The following is a 20,781-nucleotide window of genomic DNA, read 5'->3' on the forward strand; positions in this document are numbered from 1 at the left end:
GCATTCTCTTTGTCTGTATCCAGTTGTGCGTTTCACAACATTAAATTGTTACTCTTTGTCTTATCCATTGTCCGTTCATTTGCGCCCCCTGTTGCGGGTCCGTGTTACGACACCTTCCCAACAGGATTTCTCGGCCATTCGTCATGGATCTCGAGGGGCGTCAACCACAGCTTGAACAGCCAATGGGAGAACAAGGAGCGCAGGCGTCAGCAGGAGGCGTGGTAAGTGATCTGCAGAAAATCCTTACCGCTTTCACCGCTCAGTTAAATCTGGTAACCGAGCAGAATGCAGTCCTCAATCGGAGGGTGGAGGCTCTCACCGCCAGAGTGGAAGCGCGCGACTCGAGCGCTGCTGCAGTGACTCCTCCTGCTGGCTCTGGGCCACAGATAGACGTTCCACTGGCCGTTCAACAAACCCCCCCACCGTCCCCTGAAGCTTACATAAGCCCTCCAGAACCGTACGGAGGCTGTGTCGAAATGTGCGCAGACTTCTTAATGCAGTGTTCGCTCGTTTTTGCACAGCGTCCAGTTATGTACGCATCAGATGCCAGCCGGGTGGCTTATGTGATTAATTTGCTTCGAGGTGAGGCACGCGCCTGGGCTATGGCGCTTTGGGAACAGAATTCGTGGCTCCTGACGTCATACGCTGGGTTTGTACGGGAATTCAAACAGGTGTTTGATCATCCCAACAGAGGCGAGACCGCCTCGAGCATGCTGCTGTCAATGAGACAGGGGCGCCGAAGCGCAGCTGATTATGTAGTCGACTTCCGCATCGCGGCTGCGAGGTCCGGCTGGAATAATGTTGCGCTCTGCGCCGCCTTCATAAACGGACTGTCTCCGGTCCTGAAGGAGCATTTGCTGGCTAAGGAGGAACCGCAAGATTTCGACGGGCTTATCAATTTGGTTATATGCTTAGACAACCGGTTGAATGAACACCGTCGGGAGCAGGCTGGGGGGCGTGGTCGGGCTCAAGCCGTCCCTCTTTCCTCTGGGTCCGAAAGGATGTCGTCTTCCCCACGTTCCACTGCCAGAGGGCTCCGTGTGGCAACAGCTCCCCCTGCTGACGAAGCTATGGACACGAGCAGGGCCAAATTAAAATCAAATATCAGACAAAGGAGGCTGGCCCGCGGGAAGTGTTTTTTCTGTGGCTCTTGTGAGCACAGGTTAAAAGACTGCCCCAAACGATCAAACTCCAACGCCCATCCTTAGGAACTGGGTTAAGGGTGGGCCATAATATGTACACGGGGAAAACCCATAAATCAGCACGAATCCCAGTAACAATCCTGAGTGGGGATTTAACCCTTCACGCCCCAGCACTGGTAGACACGGGGTCAGAAGGGAATCTGCTGGATAGCAGATGGGCCAGGGAAGTAGGGCTTCCTCTGGTGGCTCTGCCTTCACCATTGAAGGTGCGAGCACTAGATGGCACTCTACTCCCGTTAATTACACATCAGACACAGCCAGTGACCTTGGTTGTGTTTGGGAATCACAGGGAGGAGATCGTGTTTTTTGTGACACCTTCTACCTCCCGAGTGATTCTGGGATTTCCATGGATGGTGAAGCACAATCCCCGGATTGATTGGCCGTCTGGGGTGGTGACGCAGTGGAGCGAAACCTGCCACCGGGAGTGTCTTGGATCCTCGGTTCCACCCGGAATCACACCCCCCAATCTGACGGCGGTGCCCGAGGTGTACCACGATCTTGCTGACGTCTTCAGCAGAGATCTGGCACTCACTCTTCCCCCGCACCGACTGTACGATTGTGCCATCGATTTGATTCCGGGCGCTGAGTACCCATCCAGTAGATTGTACAACCTCTCACATCCGGAACGCGAATTGATGGAGACCTACATCCGGGACTCCTTAGCCGCCGGGTTGATTCGGAACTCCACCTCCCCGATGGGTGCGGGTTTCTTTTTTGTGGGTAAAAAGACGGCGGACTCCGTCCATGCATTGACTACAGAGGGCTGAACGAGATTACGGTTCGCAATCGATACCCGTTGCCCCTGTTGGATTCGGTGTTCACGCCCCTGCATGGAGCCAAAATGTTCACCAAACTAGATCTTAGGAATGCGTACCACCTGGTTCGGATCCGGAAGGGAGACGAATGGAAGACGGCATTTAACACCCCGTTAGGTCATTTTAAGTACCTGGTCATGCCGTTCGGCCTCACTAATGCCCCCGCGACGTTCCAAGCATTGGTTAATGACGTCTTGCGGGACTTCCTGCACCGGTTTGTCTTCGTATATCTGGATGATATACTCATCTTTTCTCCGGACCCTGAGACTCATGTCCAGCATGTACGTCAGGTCCTGCAGCGGTTACTAGAAAACCGGTTGTTTGTGAAGGGCGAGAAGTGTGAGTTCCACCGCACTTCTTTGTCCTTCCTGGGGTTCATCATCTCCTCCAACTCCGTCGCCCCGGATCCGGCCAAGGTTGCGGCGGTGAGAGATTGGCCCCAACCAACAAGCCGTAGGAAGCTGCAACAGTTCCTCGGCTTTGCAAATTTCTACCGGAGATTCATTAAAGATTACAGTCAGGTTGTTAGCCCCCTGACTGCCCTGACCTCCACTAAAGTTCCCTTCACCTGGTCGGATCGGTGCGAAGCCGCGTTTAGGGAGTTGAAATGCCGGTTTTCGTCTGCACCAGTTCTGGTGCAGCCTGATCCTACTCGCCAGTTCATAGTGGAGGTGGACGCCTCTGACTCAGGGATAGGAGCCGTTCTGTCCCAGAGCGGGGAGTCCAACAAGGTTCTCCATCCATGTGCCTACGTTTCCCGCAGGTTGACACCCGCTGAACGTAACTATGACGTGGGCAATCGGGAACTCCTCGCGGTGAAGGAGGCTCTTGAAGAGTGGAGACACCTGTTGGAGGGAGCTACGGTGCCTTTCACGGTTTTCACAGACCATTGGAACCTGGAGTACATCCGGACCGCCAAGCGGCTGAACCCCAGGCAAGCCCGCTGGTCCCTGTTCTTCGGACGCTTTGACTTCCGGATCACCTACCGTCCCGGAACCAACGATCCGACGCACTGTCCCGGGTGCACAAAGAGGAAGCCAAGGCCGAGTTGTCAGACCCCATCGAGACCATCGTTCCCGAGTCCACTGTCGTGGCCACCCTCACATGGGACGTGGAGAAGACCGTCCGGGAGGCCCTGGCAAGGAACCCGGACCCGGGGAACGGTCCTAAGAACAGACTCTACGTCCCACCAGAAGCCAGGGCTGCCGTCTTGGACTTCTGCCACGGATCCAAGCTCTCCTGTCATCCCGGAGTGCGTAGGACCGTGGCAGTAGTCCAGCAGCGCTTCTGGTGGGTGTCACTGGAAGCCGACGTCCGGGACTATGTCCAGGCCTGTACCACCTGTGCTAGGGGCAAGGCGGATCATCATAAGATCAGGGGCCTCCTCCAGCCCCTGCCTGTGCCTCATCGCCCCTGGTCTCACATCGGCTTGGACTTCGTCACGGGCCTCCCGCCGTCCCAGGGCAACACAGTCATCCTCACGATAGTGGACCGGTTCTCCAAGGCGGCCCACTTCGTGGCCCTCCCGAAGCTCCCGACGGCCCAGGAGACAGCAGACCTCCTGGTCCACCACGTCGTGCGTCTGCATGGGATACCATCGGACATCGTTCCGGATCGTGGTCCCCAGTTCTCCTCGCAGGTCTGGAGGAGTTTTTGTAAGGAACTGGGGGCCACTGTGAGTCTCTCGTCCGGGTATCACCCACAGACGAACGGCCAGGCAGAGCGGGCGAACCAGGAGTTGGAACAGGCCCTCCGCTGCGTAACCTCCGCGCATCCGGCGGCTTGGAGTGACCATCTGGCCTGGATCGAGTACGCCCACAATAGCCAAGTCTCATCTGCTAGCGGCCTCTCCCCTTTTGAGGCGTGTTTGGGGTATCAGCCCCCATTGTTTCCACTTGTGGAGGGAGAGGTCGGGGTCCCCTCGGTCCAGGCCCACCTGCGGAGGTGCCGCCGGGTGTGGCGGACCGCCCGTTCTGCCCTGTTGCAGGCCCGGACGAGGGCTAAGGCCCATGCAGATCGCCGGCGTTCCCCGGCCCCTACATACCAGCCTGGGCAGGAGGTGTGGTTATCAACTAAGGACATCCCACTGCAGGTTGAATCACCAAAACTCAAAGACCGGTTCATCGGACCTTTTCCTATAATCAAGATCCTCAGCCCAGCCGCAGTGAAGCTGAAACTCCCAGCTTCACTGCGGATTCACCCAGTGTTTCATGTCTCCAGGTTAAAACCATACCACGCCTCACCACTCTGCACTCCTGGACCCGTACCACCTCCTGCCCGTATCATCGACGGGGAGCCGGCATGGACTGTTCGTCGGCTCCTGGACGTCCGTCGGAAGGGCCGGGGTTTTCAATATCTGGTGGACTGGGAGGGGTACGGACCCGAAGAACCCTCCTGGGTGAAGAAGAGCTTCATCCTGGACCCGGCCCTCCTAGCCGATTTCTACCGCCGACACCCGGACAAGCCTGGTCGGGCGCCAGGAGGCGCCCGTTGAGGGGGGGGTCCTGTTGTGTGGGCCGCTGAAGAGGAGGTACTGCTGGCCCACCACCACCAGTCTTGTGCCCTGCTTGGAGTGCGGGCTTCAAGCATGAGAGGGCGCCGAGACAGAGAGTGACAGCTGTCACTCATTTACACCAGCTGTCACCAATCACCTGCATCCCTTCAAAAGCCAGATCATTACTCCACCTCTGCGACGTCTTCGCCTCTCACTCCATCCAAGGAGCCACTGTCAGGAGCTGCACGGGTGACTTTGTATCGGAGGTGGAGGTATTCCCTCCTCGAAGATCTGTAGGTGAAGGATTACTGGGTGTGTGGATACATACTCACCATGAACTGTTTTTCATCTTCTGCCAGCAGTACCAGGGTCTGCAACAGAAGACGGTGACCACCTGGGGACTCAGGACTTGGCGGCTCCGGTGTTCTTCAGGCCGTTGGTGGTGGAAGCTGTATGGGTCCCGGCTCTCCGATCGCCAGAGGTCTCCTATCTTCGAGCCTGCCCGCACGTCACCTTGTGTTTAATTGGCATTCTCTTTGTCTGTATCCAGTTGTGCGTTTCACAACATTAAATTGTTACTCTTTGTCTTATCCATTGTCCGTTCATTTGCGCCCCCTGTTGCGGGTCCGTGTTACGACACCTTCCCAACAACATATACAACCCCAATTCCAATGAAGTTGGGTCGTTGTGTAAAATGTAAATAAAAACAGAATCCAATGATTTTCAAATCCTCTTCAACCGATATTCAATTGAATACACCACAAAGACAAGATATTTAATGTTCAAACTGATAAACTTTATTGTTTTTGTGCAAATATTTGTTCATTTTGAAATGGATGCCAGCAACAGGTTTCTAAAAAGTTGGGACAGTGGTATGTTTCCCACTGTGTTACATCACCTTTCCTTCTAACAACACTCAATAAGCGTTTGGGAACTGAGGACACTAATTGTTGAAGCTTTGTAGGTGGAATTCTTTCCCGTTCTTGCTTGATGTACGACTTCAGTTGTTCAACAGTCTGGGGTTTCCGTAGTCGTATTTTGTGCTTCATAATGCACCACACATTTTCAATGGGCAACAGGTCTGGACTGCAGGCAGGCCAGTCTAGTACCCGCACTCCTTTACCATGAAGCCACGCTGTTGTAACACGTGCAGAATGTGGCTTGGCATTATCTTGCTGAAATAAGCAGGGACGTCCCTGAAAAAGACGTTGCTTGGATGGCAGCATGTGTTGCTCCAAAACCTGGATGTACCTTTCAGCATTGATGGTGCCATCACAGATGTGTAAGTTGTCCATGGGCACTAACACACCCCCATACCATCACAGATGTATAAGTTGTCCATGCCATGGGCACTAACACCCCCATACCATCACAGATGTGTAAGTTGTCCATGCCACGGGCACTAACACACCCCCATACCATCACAGATGTGTACGTTGTCCATGCCATGGGCACTAACACACCCCCATACCATCATAGATGCTGGCTTTTGAACTTTGTGCTGGTAACAATCTGGATGGTCTTTTTCCTCTTTTGTCCAAAGGACACAGCGTCCATGATGTCCCAAAACAATTTGAAATGTGGACTCATTAGATCACAGCACACTTTTCCACTTTGCATCTGTCTATTTCAAATGAGCTCGGGCCCAGAGAAGGCGGCGACGTTTCTGGATGTTGTTGATGTATGACTTTCACTTTGCATGGTAGTTTTAACTTGCACTTGTAGATGTAGCGACGAACTGTGTTAACTGACAATGGTTTTCTGAAATGTTCCTGAGCCCACGCAGTAAGATCCTTTGTTGAACTGTTTTTTCATGCAGTTGCCCCATCTTTGCTTGTCTGCCGTTTTTTTTTTCTCTCTCTTTCTCTTTCTCTCTCTCTCTCTCTCTCTCTCTCTCGCTCTCTCTCTCTCTGGCCACTCCCCATTTCTGGTCCCTTCCGTGGACACCTGTTTCTGATCTGTTGATTGTCGCCTGGGGATTTATAAGCTCCCTGGTGGCGTCTGTTCCTTGCCAGTTTGATGCGCCCTGTGCCTTCATTCCAGCTCTCAGTTTTGTGTTTTGTCTTGCCTGCTTCCTTGTGTTCTCGACTTACTGCCTGTTTGTTCCGACTATGCCTAGCCTGATGATCATTGTACTGCTGCTGTTTTTTTGCACTGCCTACCTGTGTACCGACCACTGCTTACTTTCCCACTAAAGCCTTTTTGCAACCAGAGCTGTTTGAGTGAGCTTTGCATTTGTGTCCTACCTTACCAGCCTGTCACCAACGACGTTCTTGTGACATTACTAAGAAATAGGGATGGGTATTGACAAGATTTTATCGATATCAATACCATTATCAATTCCCTTATCAATACCTCTTGTGAATTTTCTGTGTACTAAAAGTAGGCTTTACGGGTTTTCTATGTCAACAACATTTTATTGAGTCTTAAAGTAAATAAATATGAAATTGGTCACTGGATCCTTAAACTCTGGACATAATAAATTCTACATGGTGGATCTTGATCTCTGGACACAAATAGAAATAAACAAAATCTGTAGTTTTTGTCAAAAGCATTTCCTTTCAGACATTATTAGCATGAATGTCTTTCCATACGTCTGAGCTGAGCTCTTGCAGCTGTGCTGCACCACAGGATGTAATTCATAAAGAATGCAGGACGTCTCATTTTGGGAGGAAAAAAACGTTTTTGTCTCTTGTAGTTTATTGCCTGTATTATAGCGTTTGGAAAGAGGTGTCATTTTATTTAAAGTTATTCATTTTGACCGGACTGTCTCGGCAGAGAGCCGTGCAACATTTGGAGCTGTGCCAACAGAATGGAGGACGCTTCTCGTTTCTTGACTGCAACAAGACAAGAGTCCCAGTTAGTGACTTTAATCCACACAAAAGTGACTCACGATATTTTAATGGCTTTGAGAGGGGTTAAGAAGCGATCTTGCTGTTTCTGAAAAGCAGCGAATCAAAGAACCATCGAGCCAGTGGATCGAAGCATTGCTTCATTGGTTCAAGCTTCAAAGTGGAGTCGCGCTGCAGAAACGGTTGATTACAGAGCCGCTGCAGGGTCTGTAATCAATGTAGAGACATGCTCATTTTCCTGACAAACACCCTCAAAAACAATTATATAATAAATATATAAAATTTAAAATGTCCCTGCAGTGTTCTGCTACTGTTACTAAAGAACTAGAATTTTGAAGTTATCATCTGGATTTTACAAAATAAAAAGAAGTGCTAATTACAGACGATGCATTTAAATGATTAAATTCCTTTTCCCATTTGATTTACTTCAGAAAAAATTCTTTTAAGGATCGATTCAAACGTTCTGAGAACGTTCTCACAACATTACTAAACCAGTGACATTCATGACCTTGTGAGATCCACAGGGTAATGTTCTGATAGCGTTAGCTGTTAGCTGGGATGCTGTCTTACATACATACATCTTTTTTCTTTTTCTTCACAATGCGTTTTTTGGCGGATGCAACTATTCGGTAATACATACAGAGTTGAGGGGGGATCTCTGGTTGGTACCAAGTCTCCTCAGAGGATCTTTGGGTCCCACTGGAATGACGTGGAGTCAGATGAGTGGTTACGTCTGGAGACTCAGATGAGGAGTTTTATTTGCATTGTGAGGGAACATGAGCTGCTGTGTGTCTCTGGTCGTGACCCCCCCCCCCAGGTGCCTCTGTGGTGAGGACGTCAAAGACACGCCCACTTTTTCAAATTTTAACTATTAAAGAAAAAAACCCATTCCTACCAGGCTGCTCAAGGAAGCCCTACCATTATTTAATGCTTCGATCTTAAATATGATCAATCTGTCTTTATTAGTTGGCTATGTACCACAGGCTTTTAAGGTGGCAGTAATTAAACCATTACTTAAAAAGCCATCACTTGACCCAGCTATCTTAGCTAATTATAGGCCAATCTCCAACCTTCCTTTTCTCTCAAAAATTCTTGAAAGGGTAGTTGTAAAACAGCTAACTGATCATCTGCAGAGGAATGGTCTATTTGAAGAGTTTCAGTCAGGTTTTAGAATTCATCACAGTACAGAAACAGCATTAGTGAAGGTTACAAATGATCTTTTTATGGCCTCGGACAGTGGACTCATCTCTGTGCTTGTTCTGTTAGACCTCAGTGCTGCTTTTGATACTGTTGACCATAAAATTTTATTACAGAGATTAGAGCATGCCATAGGTATTAAAGGCACTGCGCTGCGGTGGTTTGAATCATATTTATCTAATAGATTACAATTTGTTCATGTAAATGGGGAATCTTCTTCACAGACTAAGGTTAATTATGGAGTTCCACAAGGTTCTGTGCTAGGACCAATTTTATTCACTTTATACATGCTTCCCTTAGGCAGTATTATTAGACGGCATTGCTTAAATTTTCATTGTTACGCAGATGATACCCAGCTTTATCTATCCATGAAGCCAGAGGACACACACCAATTAGTTAAACTGCAGGATTGTCTTACAGACATAAAGACATGGATGACTTCTAATTTCCTGCTTTTAAACTCAGATAAAACTGAAGTTATTGTACTTGGCCCCACAAATCTTAGAAACATGGTGTCTAACCAGATCCTTACTCTGGATGGCATTACCCTGACCTCTAGTAATACTGTGAGAAATCTTGGAGTCATTTTTGATCAGGATATGTCATTCAATGTGCATATTAAGCAAATATGTAGGACTGCTTTTTTGCATTTACGCAATATCTCTAAAATTAGAAAGGTCTTGTCTCAGAGTGATGCTGAAAAACTAATTCATGCATTTATTTCCTCTAGGCTGGACTATTGTAATTCATTATTATCAGGTTGTCCTAAAAGTTCCCTGAAAAGCCTTCAGTTAATTCAAAATGCTGCAGCTAGAGTACTGACGGGGACTAGAAGGAGAGAGCATATCTCACCCATATTGGCCTCTCTTCATTGGCTTCCTGTTAATTCTAGAATAGAATTTAAAATTCTTCTTCTTACTTATAAGGATTTGAATAATCAGGTCCCATCTTATCTTATGGACCTCATAGTACCATATCACCCCAATAGAGCGCTTCGCTCTCAGACTGCAGGCTTACTTGTAGTTCCTAGGGTTTGTAAGAGTAGAATGGGAGGCAGAGCCTTCAGCTTTCAGGCTCCTCTCCTGTGGAACCAGCTCCCAATTCAGATCAGGGAGACAGACACCCTCTCTACTTTTAAGATTAGGCTTAAAACTTTCCTTTTTGATCAGGTGACCCTGAACCGTCCCTTAGTTATGCTGCTATAGACTTAGACTGCTGGGGGGTTCCCATGATGCAATGAGTGTTTCTTTCTCTTTTTGCTCTGTATGCACCACTCTGCATTTAATCATTAGTAATTGATCTCTGCTCCACAGCATGTCTTTTTCCTGGTTCTCTCCCTCAGCCCCAACCAGTCCCAGCAGAAGACTGCCCCTCCCCGAGCCTGGTTCTGCTGGAGGTTTCTTCCTGTTAAAAGGGAGTTTTTTCTTCCCACTGTCGCCAAGTGCTTGCTCACAGAGGGTCGTTTTGACCGTTGGGGTTTTTCTGTAATTATTGCATGGCTTTTCCTTGCAATATGAAGCGCCTTGGGGCAACTGTTTATTGTGATTTGGTGCTATATAAATAAAATTGATTTAATTTGATTTTCATCTGGCAGCAGCTGATAGGTGGTTCTTTTTTTTTCCTCTTAGTGATATTCACTTTTTTATGAGACGTTGGCTTCATCAGCGCTGGCTCTGCTGTCGAACGAGTTACTGAGGACTTTTAACTTCGTGAACAGAGAGAAAAGAGGGTTTCCTGCACATGGCCACGCCCAGGGGTGGAGCTGAAGTCCTCCAAATAATGTCAGACATTTTCCCATTTTGTTTTGTTTTATGGGTCAAAGTCTGTTCAGTAGATGTCAGATTCTGAGTCTAAAACAAAATTACGCAATAATTAGACAGTTATTGCGCTATGAGATCACTATCATAAAAATGTTTCCTCCACAGAAGATTGTTTGTGAGAAATGAATATTCACATCCAAATGAATATTTATTTTTGTTTTTTGGTTGGTATTATGAACTCAGGTTCTTGTTGGCCTGGTGCCCCGTCCGGCTCCTGCTGCTGCAGGGGGAACTCTGTGGTTACTGTGAAAGCGGACCAGTTGGCTTTTTATCATCCAAAACCCAAGATGGTTCGAGGGCAGGGGTGGTGGACAAGTGGTCAGTGTGCTTGGTTTCAATGCAGAAGGTTCCTGGTTCAAACCCCACCCCTGCCACATTTCTCCTTGTAATGTCGAGTTGCGTCAGGAAGGGCATCCGGCGTAAAACCTGTGTCAAATCAACATGCAGAACCTTGGATTTGCTGTGGGGAGCTGAAGGAACTTACTTTTTCCCCAAGGCAGTCCTATAATGTGGTGGATGTGGTTTAGCCCAGCACCCGGTCCGGGTCACTCTCAGATCTCACTCCTGTAGTTTCTGCTCCTCCAGACTGGATGGAAATAAAGTGAATTATTTGATTTCAAGTCACACAAGCTGCAGTGGACAAATAAACGTCTCAGTGTCCAAATATTTACGGCTTGAGCGCGACGCTGGCGGACTGCCGCGGGAGTTTATTTGAACCCAGCGGGACAGAGTGATAGTTTAAAAGTGATGGTTGTTTTTTTAAGAGGCCTGATTATGTGTTTATAAGAGCGCAGTAAAGACTCGGAGTGCGTCGGGATCCTGGTTTCAGAGGCTGCGCTCGCTGCGCTGACACACTTTCTGGGAGGAGGGGACGGACATCTAGTGTCTGTAATAAGAGACGTCTCATCTCGTCCAGCTGTTCAGACGTATCAGGACCGTCTCTTTGGAGTGCACGGACTCTGCACGTGTGTGTCACATGTCTCAGTGGGTCAGCAGGAGTCCACGTCTGCCGGCTCAGACAGCGCCACCTGTCTCCAACATGAATAAAATATATATATTTACTTACAAAGGTTTGCATGTTTTACTGATGTAATTTTTTTCCCTGCAGTGGACATTCTGATGATCTGAAGTGTTTTTTTTTTCCTGTCCTCAGCTTGATGATTATCAGACCGACAGAAACGTTGCTGATGGGGACGGTGAAGATGAAGAGGTTTCTGGAGATGAGGATGAAGACGAGAGGTCGTCATGCGGGGAGCTGGAGGAGGAGGAGGAGGAGGTCTCAACGGCGACCAGAGCCAAGCAGCTGGCAGAGCATTTGAAAAGAACAGCCTGGAAAGTTCTGCGGGACCTGGGCAGAATCTTGGCCGTCAGCCTGCTCGCACTGGCTGGTAGGGTTTCTGCAGCAGCTTCAGCTTCTCAGGTTTCCTCAGCGTTCCTCAGCCTCACTGCTGGGCTGCGTTGACATTCCTCCATTTAGTGTGAAATCAAGACACGAGCCGCACCGCGTGTTTCAGAACACCCCCAAGAACCAGGAACTGTAACACTGCTGAGGCCCTGATACAATGCAGGCGTGTTTTCCAGAAGAAACGCAGCGTGCACGTTACAGCAAACGCTAAACTTCGACTGTGTGCACGCTTGATGAGTTCATGCACAGAAAATGAGATCTGAAATCACACCCCGCAGTCTTATTGGAGCTTTATGTGGACAATAACAAACACAGAAATACTTTTACTGAGGACAGAATAAATTCTGTTCATGTGAACGAACGCCTCATCTTGTCCACATGAACTACAAAAACTATTTATCTTAATGCACAAATTAATCACAGTTGGGAACAAATTATATGTTGTGCACACGTAATAAGAATTCCTCATTTGTCTTCTGTGGAGCCTCTCTGAGGGTTTTGACACCTTCACCCTTTAAGTCGTGTCCTTGTGATGCGTGCAGCTTTTTGTCTTTCTCTCAGTGGCTCTGTTAGTGGTCTCATACTCGATTCATGTTGATTGTTCATGTCAGAGTAAATTAGACACAGATAATATTTCAAGGAGAAAAAATCTGAATCTGTATGTGAGAAAACCTGCACATCTGCATCCAGCAGGTTTCAGGTTAAAACCATATAAACACACATACTCAGTGATGTGCAGCGAGGTTGATGGCTGGTGAGGCGCTGACTTCATCACAATCAGATTTAGATACATATAAACCCCACAGAGCAGCAGTTAACGGGCTATGTTTAAAATCTCAGATCAGCATTTTTACACATACAAACTATAGCACACAAAAAGCATATTTAAGTTAAAAAAAAAAAAAAACATTATTATGTTCTTACCTTAACTTATAAATGCAGTCCATGTGCCGCTCCTTCTGAACAAAAGCATCAATGACTTGTTTGTAGAAGTCAAATTTCAAATTTATTAATTTATATAGCGCCAATTCACGATAAAATCGTCTCAAGGCGCTTCACACAAGGAACAATTAAAAAATTTAAAACACAATTAAAAAAAAAAAAGACCATAAAAGAAAGACAACCATAAAAGAATACAAGAATAAAAACACTTTATAATACTAATGATAAAACAGAGAAAACAAATGAGTCTTTAAACAGTATCCGACTGCCGAATGTGTGCCGGGAGATCATTCCACAGAGCTGGGGCACGGTAGGAGAAAGCTCTGTGACCGGCAGACTTTTTATTCACCCTGGGAACACACAGAAGTCCTGCACCCTGAGAACGCAGGGCCCGAGCTGGTACATAGGGGCTTACCAGGTCATCCAGATAGGGAGGTGCAAGTCCATGAACGATTTTATAAACTAATAACAGTACTTTAAAATCTGATCTTGCAGGAACAGGAAGCCAGTGCAGGGACGCCAAAACGGGTTTAATGTGGTCAAACTTTCTGCTTTGTGTCAGAAGTCTGGCAGCAGCGTTTTGAACCAGTTGAAGACCCCTAATCCTGGACTGCAGTAAGCCAGAAAATAGAGCATTACAATAGTCCAATCTAGAAGAGACAAATGCATGAATCAAAGTCTCAGCATCAGCCATAGACAGGATGGGACGAATCTTCGCTATATTTCGCAAATGGAAGAAAGCAGAAGATGTTTTCCTTATCTTCCTTCAGTTTAAAAGTCTCTCTGTCTCAGTGGAGATCATCAGTCCTGTTCCAACTCTGTTTGGAGCCTTTTCTGGCTTTGAATGTGAGCGGTCGACCACTCATTTGATGAGGAAAATTATTCAGGATATCATAATCACAATATCACAATATCAATAACAATATCCCATCTAAGTCCAGACAGTCACAAGTTGAGAAAAGGAGGCAAAAAAAGTAGTTTCTTGCTGGATGTCCACACAGCCAGACTTTACTTGTGTCCCACTGCGTTTGAAAAGAGCGGCTCTTCTGTTGTCTGAAACAAACCTTTCAGCTCCTGTCTTTGGTCGTCCTTTAATTATTACCTCCTGCTTCATTTGAAAGTCCAGTTTTAAAAATTGTTTGTTTGTTTATGTAACCCCCATTCTGAAAGTAAAGTCCAGGCGAGAGTTAAAAATAAATGAACGGCTGCTCTTGTAGTTTGCTGTCACTTATTCTGCAGCTGAGGAGTTGCTGCAAGAAGAATCTCTGGGATCACTAGTGCCCCTAACATGAGGCAGGAGATCTGCGTGCCTCACCTGGTGCCTTTTAGCAGCTGTTTTCTGATTGCTCAGCACACGGAACACGTTACACACACACATACAGCTGTTGACAAAAAACACTGTACATTATGTACATCAGCTAAACTATGGAATTTAAGTTCATACAACCAAAGTGTTTGTCCATTTTAATGGAGACATACAGAGAGACAGTGAGACAGTCTGAGTGCACAGCATGTCAGCAGTTAGCCCAGTGATTGAACAATCCAAGGTGAGGCTCGGCTGGCTGCTGCCTCACCGCACGTCTCTGCTCAGTATTTCAGTACTCATTCATCTTCAACCACTTACTCCAGTTAAGGGTCGCGGGGGGCCTGGAGCCCATCCCCGCAGTCATAGAGCATGAGGTGGGGTTCACCCTGGACAGGACGCCAGTCTGTCACAGAAACACATATGGACAAACAAACACATTCACACCTACGGGCCATTTCCAGTCCACCTAATCTTCGTGTCTGTGGATGTGGGAGGAAGCCAGAGCACCCGGAGGAAACCCACACAAACACGGGGAGAACATGCAAAGGCCACAGGTGAAAATCGAACCCGTGACCTTCTTGCTGTGAGGCAGCAGTGCTAACCACTAAGCCACTGTGCTCTCCCAGTATTTGAACAATAAATGTGAAAATTCAGCGATTTTGAATAAAAAATAATTTTAAACTGGTGAAGTTAAAAGGAAATTAACTTTATAGTACAAATCACTGAATAAATGGAACCATTTAATTTATTTATTTATTTATTTTAATTTTACATTTTTTTTCCATTGTAGCACCTGTTTGACCGGACTTACCCAAGAATGGTGGGTGCTTGAGTTCGTTGTACAAAGGTGGATACCACACAGGTGCACCTAAATAAATTTCTATAACCAAATAAAAACTGTTTACCTATATCAGGGTGTGGCACAAACCGGGTGGACACAAATGCAAACTCTCACAGTGAATGTGGTTAGAATAGGGTTTAATGGAAAAAACAAGCAGGGATTTGGTACACAGGCAGTCCAGCAGTGAAGCAAAGGCACAGACAGGCGTAAGGCTGAGGCTTGGTTGAACAAACGGGCAAAGGTCAAAATACACGGTGTGGTGGCAATCAGAGGCAGAGACAAAAAAACGTGGTCGAAAAAGAGACAGGAGGTGAGGGCTGGAAAGTGAAATACATTCAACAATCTGGCAGTGAGCTGTGAGACTGAGGGCTTAAATAACTGGTGGTGTAATTAGTGAAACAAGACACAGGTGTCAGTGAAAGTTCTGGAAGGGGGCGTGACTAGTGAACCAAGATTATGCATGGTGATAGAGAGTGAAGGCAAGAAAACAGAGTGGAGTGATGAAAGAGACAAAGACACGTGAGCAGGTGCAAGAGAAGTGGATGAATTATGAACTGGACCAGGACAAAGCATGAACACGAGAACTAAAAGCGGACCAGTATATAATAAGTATAAACGAAAGACTACATGAGAACTGAAACCAAAACCTGACATTATAGCATAACTGAAATCACAAATGAAATGAGCAAAATAAACAACTGATAAACTAAAGATCAAAAACACAAACCGGCTGAACAAAACTAGAACGGAACTGAACAATGTGTAAAGTATGAAAAGTAACAAGGAAACAAAGTGACAAAGCAAGATGGAGAATAAACACATCTGGTGACTACAGAATAGTGCAATAAATAAAACGAGAGAACTGAAGGTAAATAATAACAAAAACCTGTGACTAACGCATAATACAAAAAATGTGATAAGCAGAATAAACTAAGACTAAAGTGACTAAGTGTGAACAAACACCAGGATGATGAAATAGAAACAAAACCAAAGATAACATAAGCATGACCATAATGAGACATGAATAAAACCACTGAAGATTCAGAACCTGGAGGTTAAGGAGAACTCACAACTAAAGACAGGAGCCCATCATGGGCTGGAGCATGACAACCTATTTAAAAAAATAATTGACCCAGGGAGTGTTTGACATTTAAGCTACAAATTACCAGCCATGTTTAATTGATAATTAGAAAATTTTACAATTACAATTTGACCAGCGATACCTCTAACAATTGCCTAAACCCAATTTTAACCCCCCGACCTAATTAGTTTGAATCTAGAATTTAGTTCCCCAACAGTTGCAAAGTTTCCCTTTAAAATCTAACCTAAAATAATGTCATACTAAAATGCCAAATTCCTACACCAACCCAAATTCAATAATTCAAAGTATACTTTTTAAAATTTTACGTATGACTGGGCACTACATTCAAATTCTCTTTTTACTTTATAAGTAACCTTTCCCTTGTCCCCCCCCGTCACACAGACAGTAGCCTAAACAGTAAACAATGAACAATTGAACAAGTCAACACCACAAAGAGTGCAGAAACTCTCAAAACAGTTCTTAGCGGTAATGTACGTTAACTGTAGACCCACACAAACACATTCACACAGTACCTCAAAGCTCCGGAGCTCAACGGACCAAAACTTGTTTCCAGCGTTTGGTCTTTCAAAACATTAAGATCGGTGAAATCTGCCAGACGTCCAGATGCTTGAAAACGTTGGGATGTCCTCTTCCACTCAGCATCGGCCCCGTGGTTGACTCCGCCGTCCACTTTTCGCTCCCCTCGAGTCAACCACTGGTTCCACACTTGGTTCTTGCCCCAGAAAGGCCACCGACGCAGAGCCAACCTCTCCCAGCTGTCCGTTCAAGCTTACAGGTTTCGGGAAACCTATCCAGGTCCTCCGCTCCAGTTCTCCATACGTCTACGTGTCATTGTACCGTGGTTTCTATTGTCCTCAAAAGTCACAGTAGCTGCTCCGCTCAGGGTCCAGTGTGAAAAGAAAAAACTAGTTCCTGCTGGCTTCGGATACTTGCCCCCCGTCCAGTTCAAGGGCACAAAATGCCTCAACAGCCAATCACCATACGCTATGCGATGCATCTTATAAAGTGCCCAACAAGATGAACAAATAAAACGGATGTGTAATATATCTAATTGACTAACTGTTGTTGGTAAAATAATATTATTTACTTATTATTTTTTTATATAAACCATCAAGTTTTATATTGGAAATAACTTCTAATGAAATGTATTTAGATCGCTAAGAAAAATACTGATTCTTCATCCTGCAATTCAGAACCAAAATGGAATATTTGTGTCACTCCTAAAAAAATAACAAATGAATGAACTATTAATAACCAAGTGACCAGCTTAAGAGTCACATAAAACTCTTATGTACTGCAAAAGTGTAAACCATCGGGCTACACCATGAGGACAGATGAGGCACAGCCTCGCCTGACTGCACGTCACTACACACGAAACAGTTAAAAATCAACATTTAAATAGAGATAAGTCCAAAAACATCAGAATTGGGCATCAAGACCGACTGTTTGATTCATAAAGCAGGTAGACAACCATTTTATAATATGCATAGATTATTCAGCATCCTGTACACTCCACGCTCAGCATCTGGGGATACCACAGGGGTGGATGCTGAAAAAGCATTTGATCATGTTGAATGGCAGTACCTGTTTGCTGTTTTAGAAAAATTTGGCTTTCAACCATCATTTTTAAAATGGATTAAAATAATATATGACGCACCCACTGCGACTGTACGGACCAAAAACAATATTTCTGAGTACTTCCCCCTTTACAGGTCCTGCAGACAGGGTTGTGGCCTCTCCCCATCTGTTCGATCTGGCCATTGAACCCCTTGCTGTAGCCCTTAGAGCAGGAGAGGGTATCACTGGTATCTCCTTTGGCGGTAAAGTCCATAAGGTGGCGTTATACGCAGATGACTTACTTCTGTATATATCCAACCCAAAAGTGTTGATTCCTAAGCTATTGTTGATGCTAGAAAATTTCAGACACCTCTCAGGCTACAAACTGAACTACTCAAAGAGCCTGCTTTTCCCAATTTGTCACGCAGATGGGGATTATTTCAAATCTCCATTCAAAATAGAACACAACATATTTACATATCTAGGAATTAAAGGTACCCATAACATAGAGAACTTGGAGAAGCACAACTTTAATACATTATTGGAGGAAATAAAACAAGATTTTTGGAAATGGTTAACTATACCACTTTTTGTTGTCAGGCCGTATTAATATAGTCAAAATGACAGTCCTACCTAGATTTCTGTGTGTTTCAGATGATCTCCATATTTCTTCCAATGAAAACATTAAAACAGCTAGATGGATTAATCTCCTCATGTATACGGAACAATTCTAACCCTGGGATGAGAACGTAATACCTGGAGGTTCCTGCTGATGCAGGTGTGCTGGGATTAGCCAGTTTCCTTTGGTATTATTGGACAGCTAACATAGTAAAATTAATTCATTGGATTTACACATATGAGAATAAGCAGGGTCCAGACTGGCTTCATATGGAACTATTATCCAACCCTTTACCAACACTTACGTCATTGTTACCACACAACTGGAGTACACCGTTTACAAACCCGGTTGTCAAAGCCTTACTTCGGATATGGTTACAGTTCAGGAGACATTTTGGTTTAAAGCAGTATAGCAGGTACTTCCCAGTAGCAGATAACCATCTCTTTCCTCCATCTCGGTTTGACAACGCTTTCCAACACTGGCATAGAAATGGATTGATATTCTTCTGTGACTTGTACCCTGATAGTGTGTTTATGTCATTTGGTTTCCCTCATTTCCTCTCCCTCCACCTAAGAATCACTTAGATGTGATTCCAGGACTGGATCCTTACGAGAAGAAACGTGTATCTATGATTTATAATATGATAGGAGACTTGAAACCAGTGTCATGGGACAAAGTTGAAACGGTTTGGGAAAAAGATTTGGGAGTTGAACTCTCGGAAGACACGTGGCAACACAGTTTGAAATGTATTCATACCTTGTCATTGTGTATATGCCATGGTTTAATTCAGTTTAAAGTACTCCATAGCCTGCACTATTCAAGGGACAAATTGTCCAAACTCTTCCCCACTGGAGATCCTGGTTGTCCAAGGTGCAGTTCTGTACCGGCTACAGTAGGACACATGTTCTGGTCATGCACCTCCCTCAACAACTACTGGAGACAGATATTTGATGTATTTTCTAAAATATGTGGCCAGAATATAATACCTGACTATCATACAGCCATCTTTGGCGTACCGCCTCCAGGCCACAAAATCTCTAATCTTCAAACCAAATGCTTTGGCATTTGGCTCTCTACTCACACGCAGACTCGTACTTTTTAATTGGAAATCAAATTCAGCGCCATCATTTCTGCAGTGGCTGAGGGATGTACCATCTTTTCTACCTTTGGAGAAATTAAGATATAAGATATGTAAAGCCCACAGAAACTTCACCCTGACCTGGAGTCCTGTGACTTATACACCAATGTGATTCATGCATTTATCAAAAATAATGTGCTCGCTAATAATAATAATAATAATAATAATAACAAATCAAAGCACTAAGCAAAGTTCCAATAGAACCAAATTGAACTTGTGTTTTTCTTGTGATTTCTCCGTGGACCAGCAGGCCGTGTCCATCCGACAATTTCTTGTGTCTAAACTGTGTCACATTTGAATTTGTTGTCCATTGCAGGTTTATTTGTCCGTGTTGCTTATTTTCAGTATTTAGGGATCCTTATGTTCCGCACCACAAGCTCAGGGCCTCTTGCATTCGTTCACTGTTCACTCCGCTGTGTTGCTGTAGCTCAGCACTCTGTGTCTATCTGATGTCCTCTTTTGTCCAAACTGCGTCAAATAACATCCAGTATGTTATTGTCCATTATGTGTACTTTTGAAATTTTGAAATACTGATTTGTCACACTAGGCAATTAAACAATGTTGAACTGAGATCTTGATAAATTCGATGTCCATCTCTGTGATGAGCCTTGTTCCGTTTTACTTGATCTAACAGCCTCTTGGCCCCGTGTCCACATCGTGTTTTTTTTTTTTTTTTGGTTGTTTTATTTTTCTGAGCACTATTGTCTTTTTTACCCGAGGCCACAATATAGCGATCAGGTACTGCGAAGATTTTCCGTCCGTCCGTCTGTCTAATCTTTTGTGGTTGTTGTGGACAAGGCTCTTTATTTTCTCTGATAGTAAAGCTGCCCATTCTTCTTGGCAAAAAGCCTCCAGTGCCTGTAAATTCCTGGGCCATCTTGCATGAACTGCACATTTGAGATCTCCCAGACTGGCTCAGTGATATTGAGGTCAGGAGATGGCCACTCCAGAATCTTCACTTTATTCTGCTGAAGCCAATGACAGGTCGACCCAGCCTTGTGTTTTCAATCATTGTCATGTTGGAACGTTCAAGTATGTCCTATGTGCAGCTTCTGAGCAGATGAATGCAAGTTTTCCTCCAGTATTTTCTGTTAACATGCTGTGTTCATCCTGCCATCAGTTTTGACCAAGTTTCCTGTGCCTTTGTAGCTCACACATCCCCAGAACATCAGCAATCCCCAAAACATCAGCAATATACCTCCATGCTTCATAGTATCTTTCATCATAGGCCTTGTTGACTCCTCTCCAAATGTAACTTTTATGGTAGTGTCCAAAAAGCTACATTTTGGTCTCATCACACCAAATGACATTGTTCTCTGTGCTGTTTGACGTATTGTAAGCGGGATACTTTATGGCATTTACGTAGCAATGGCTTTCTTCTGGTGAGTCGATCAGCCCATTTTTGTTCAAGTGCCTCCTTATTGTGCATCTTTAATTAATTGATTAGAGTTTGAACACTGCTGATTGGATTCTCAGTCCCTTGGTTATCCT

The 20,781-nt window shown here is 45.4% G+C and overlaps 1 protein-coding gene across 1 annotated transcript in view; it reads left to right on the top strand.

The window, feature by feature from the left end:
• Positions 1-20,781, top strand: part of fbxw4 (F-box and WD repeat domain containing 4) — a 293,683-nt gene that overhangs the window by 84,125 nt on the left and 188,777 nt on the right. Inside the window, exon 5 of the mRNA XM_034184427.1 lies at positions 11,534-11,768. Coding sequence (XP_034040318.1) covers positions 11,534-11,768 — 235 coding nt within the window. The remainder of the gene's footprint in view (positions 1-11,533; positions 11,769-20,781) is intronic.

Source organism: Thalassophryne amazonica, chromosome 13 (genome assembly GCF_902500255.1).
Source record: "Thalassophryne amazonica chromosome 13, fThaAma1.1, whole genome shotgun sequence".
NCBI lineage: Eukaryota > Metazoa > Chordata > Actinopteri > Batrachoidiformes > Batrachoididae > Thalassophryne > Thalassophryne amazonica.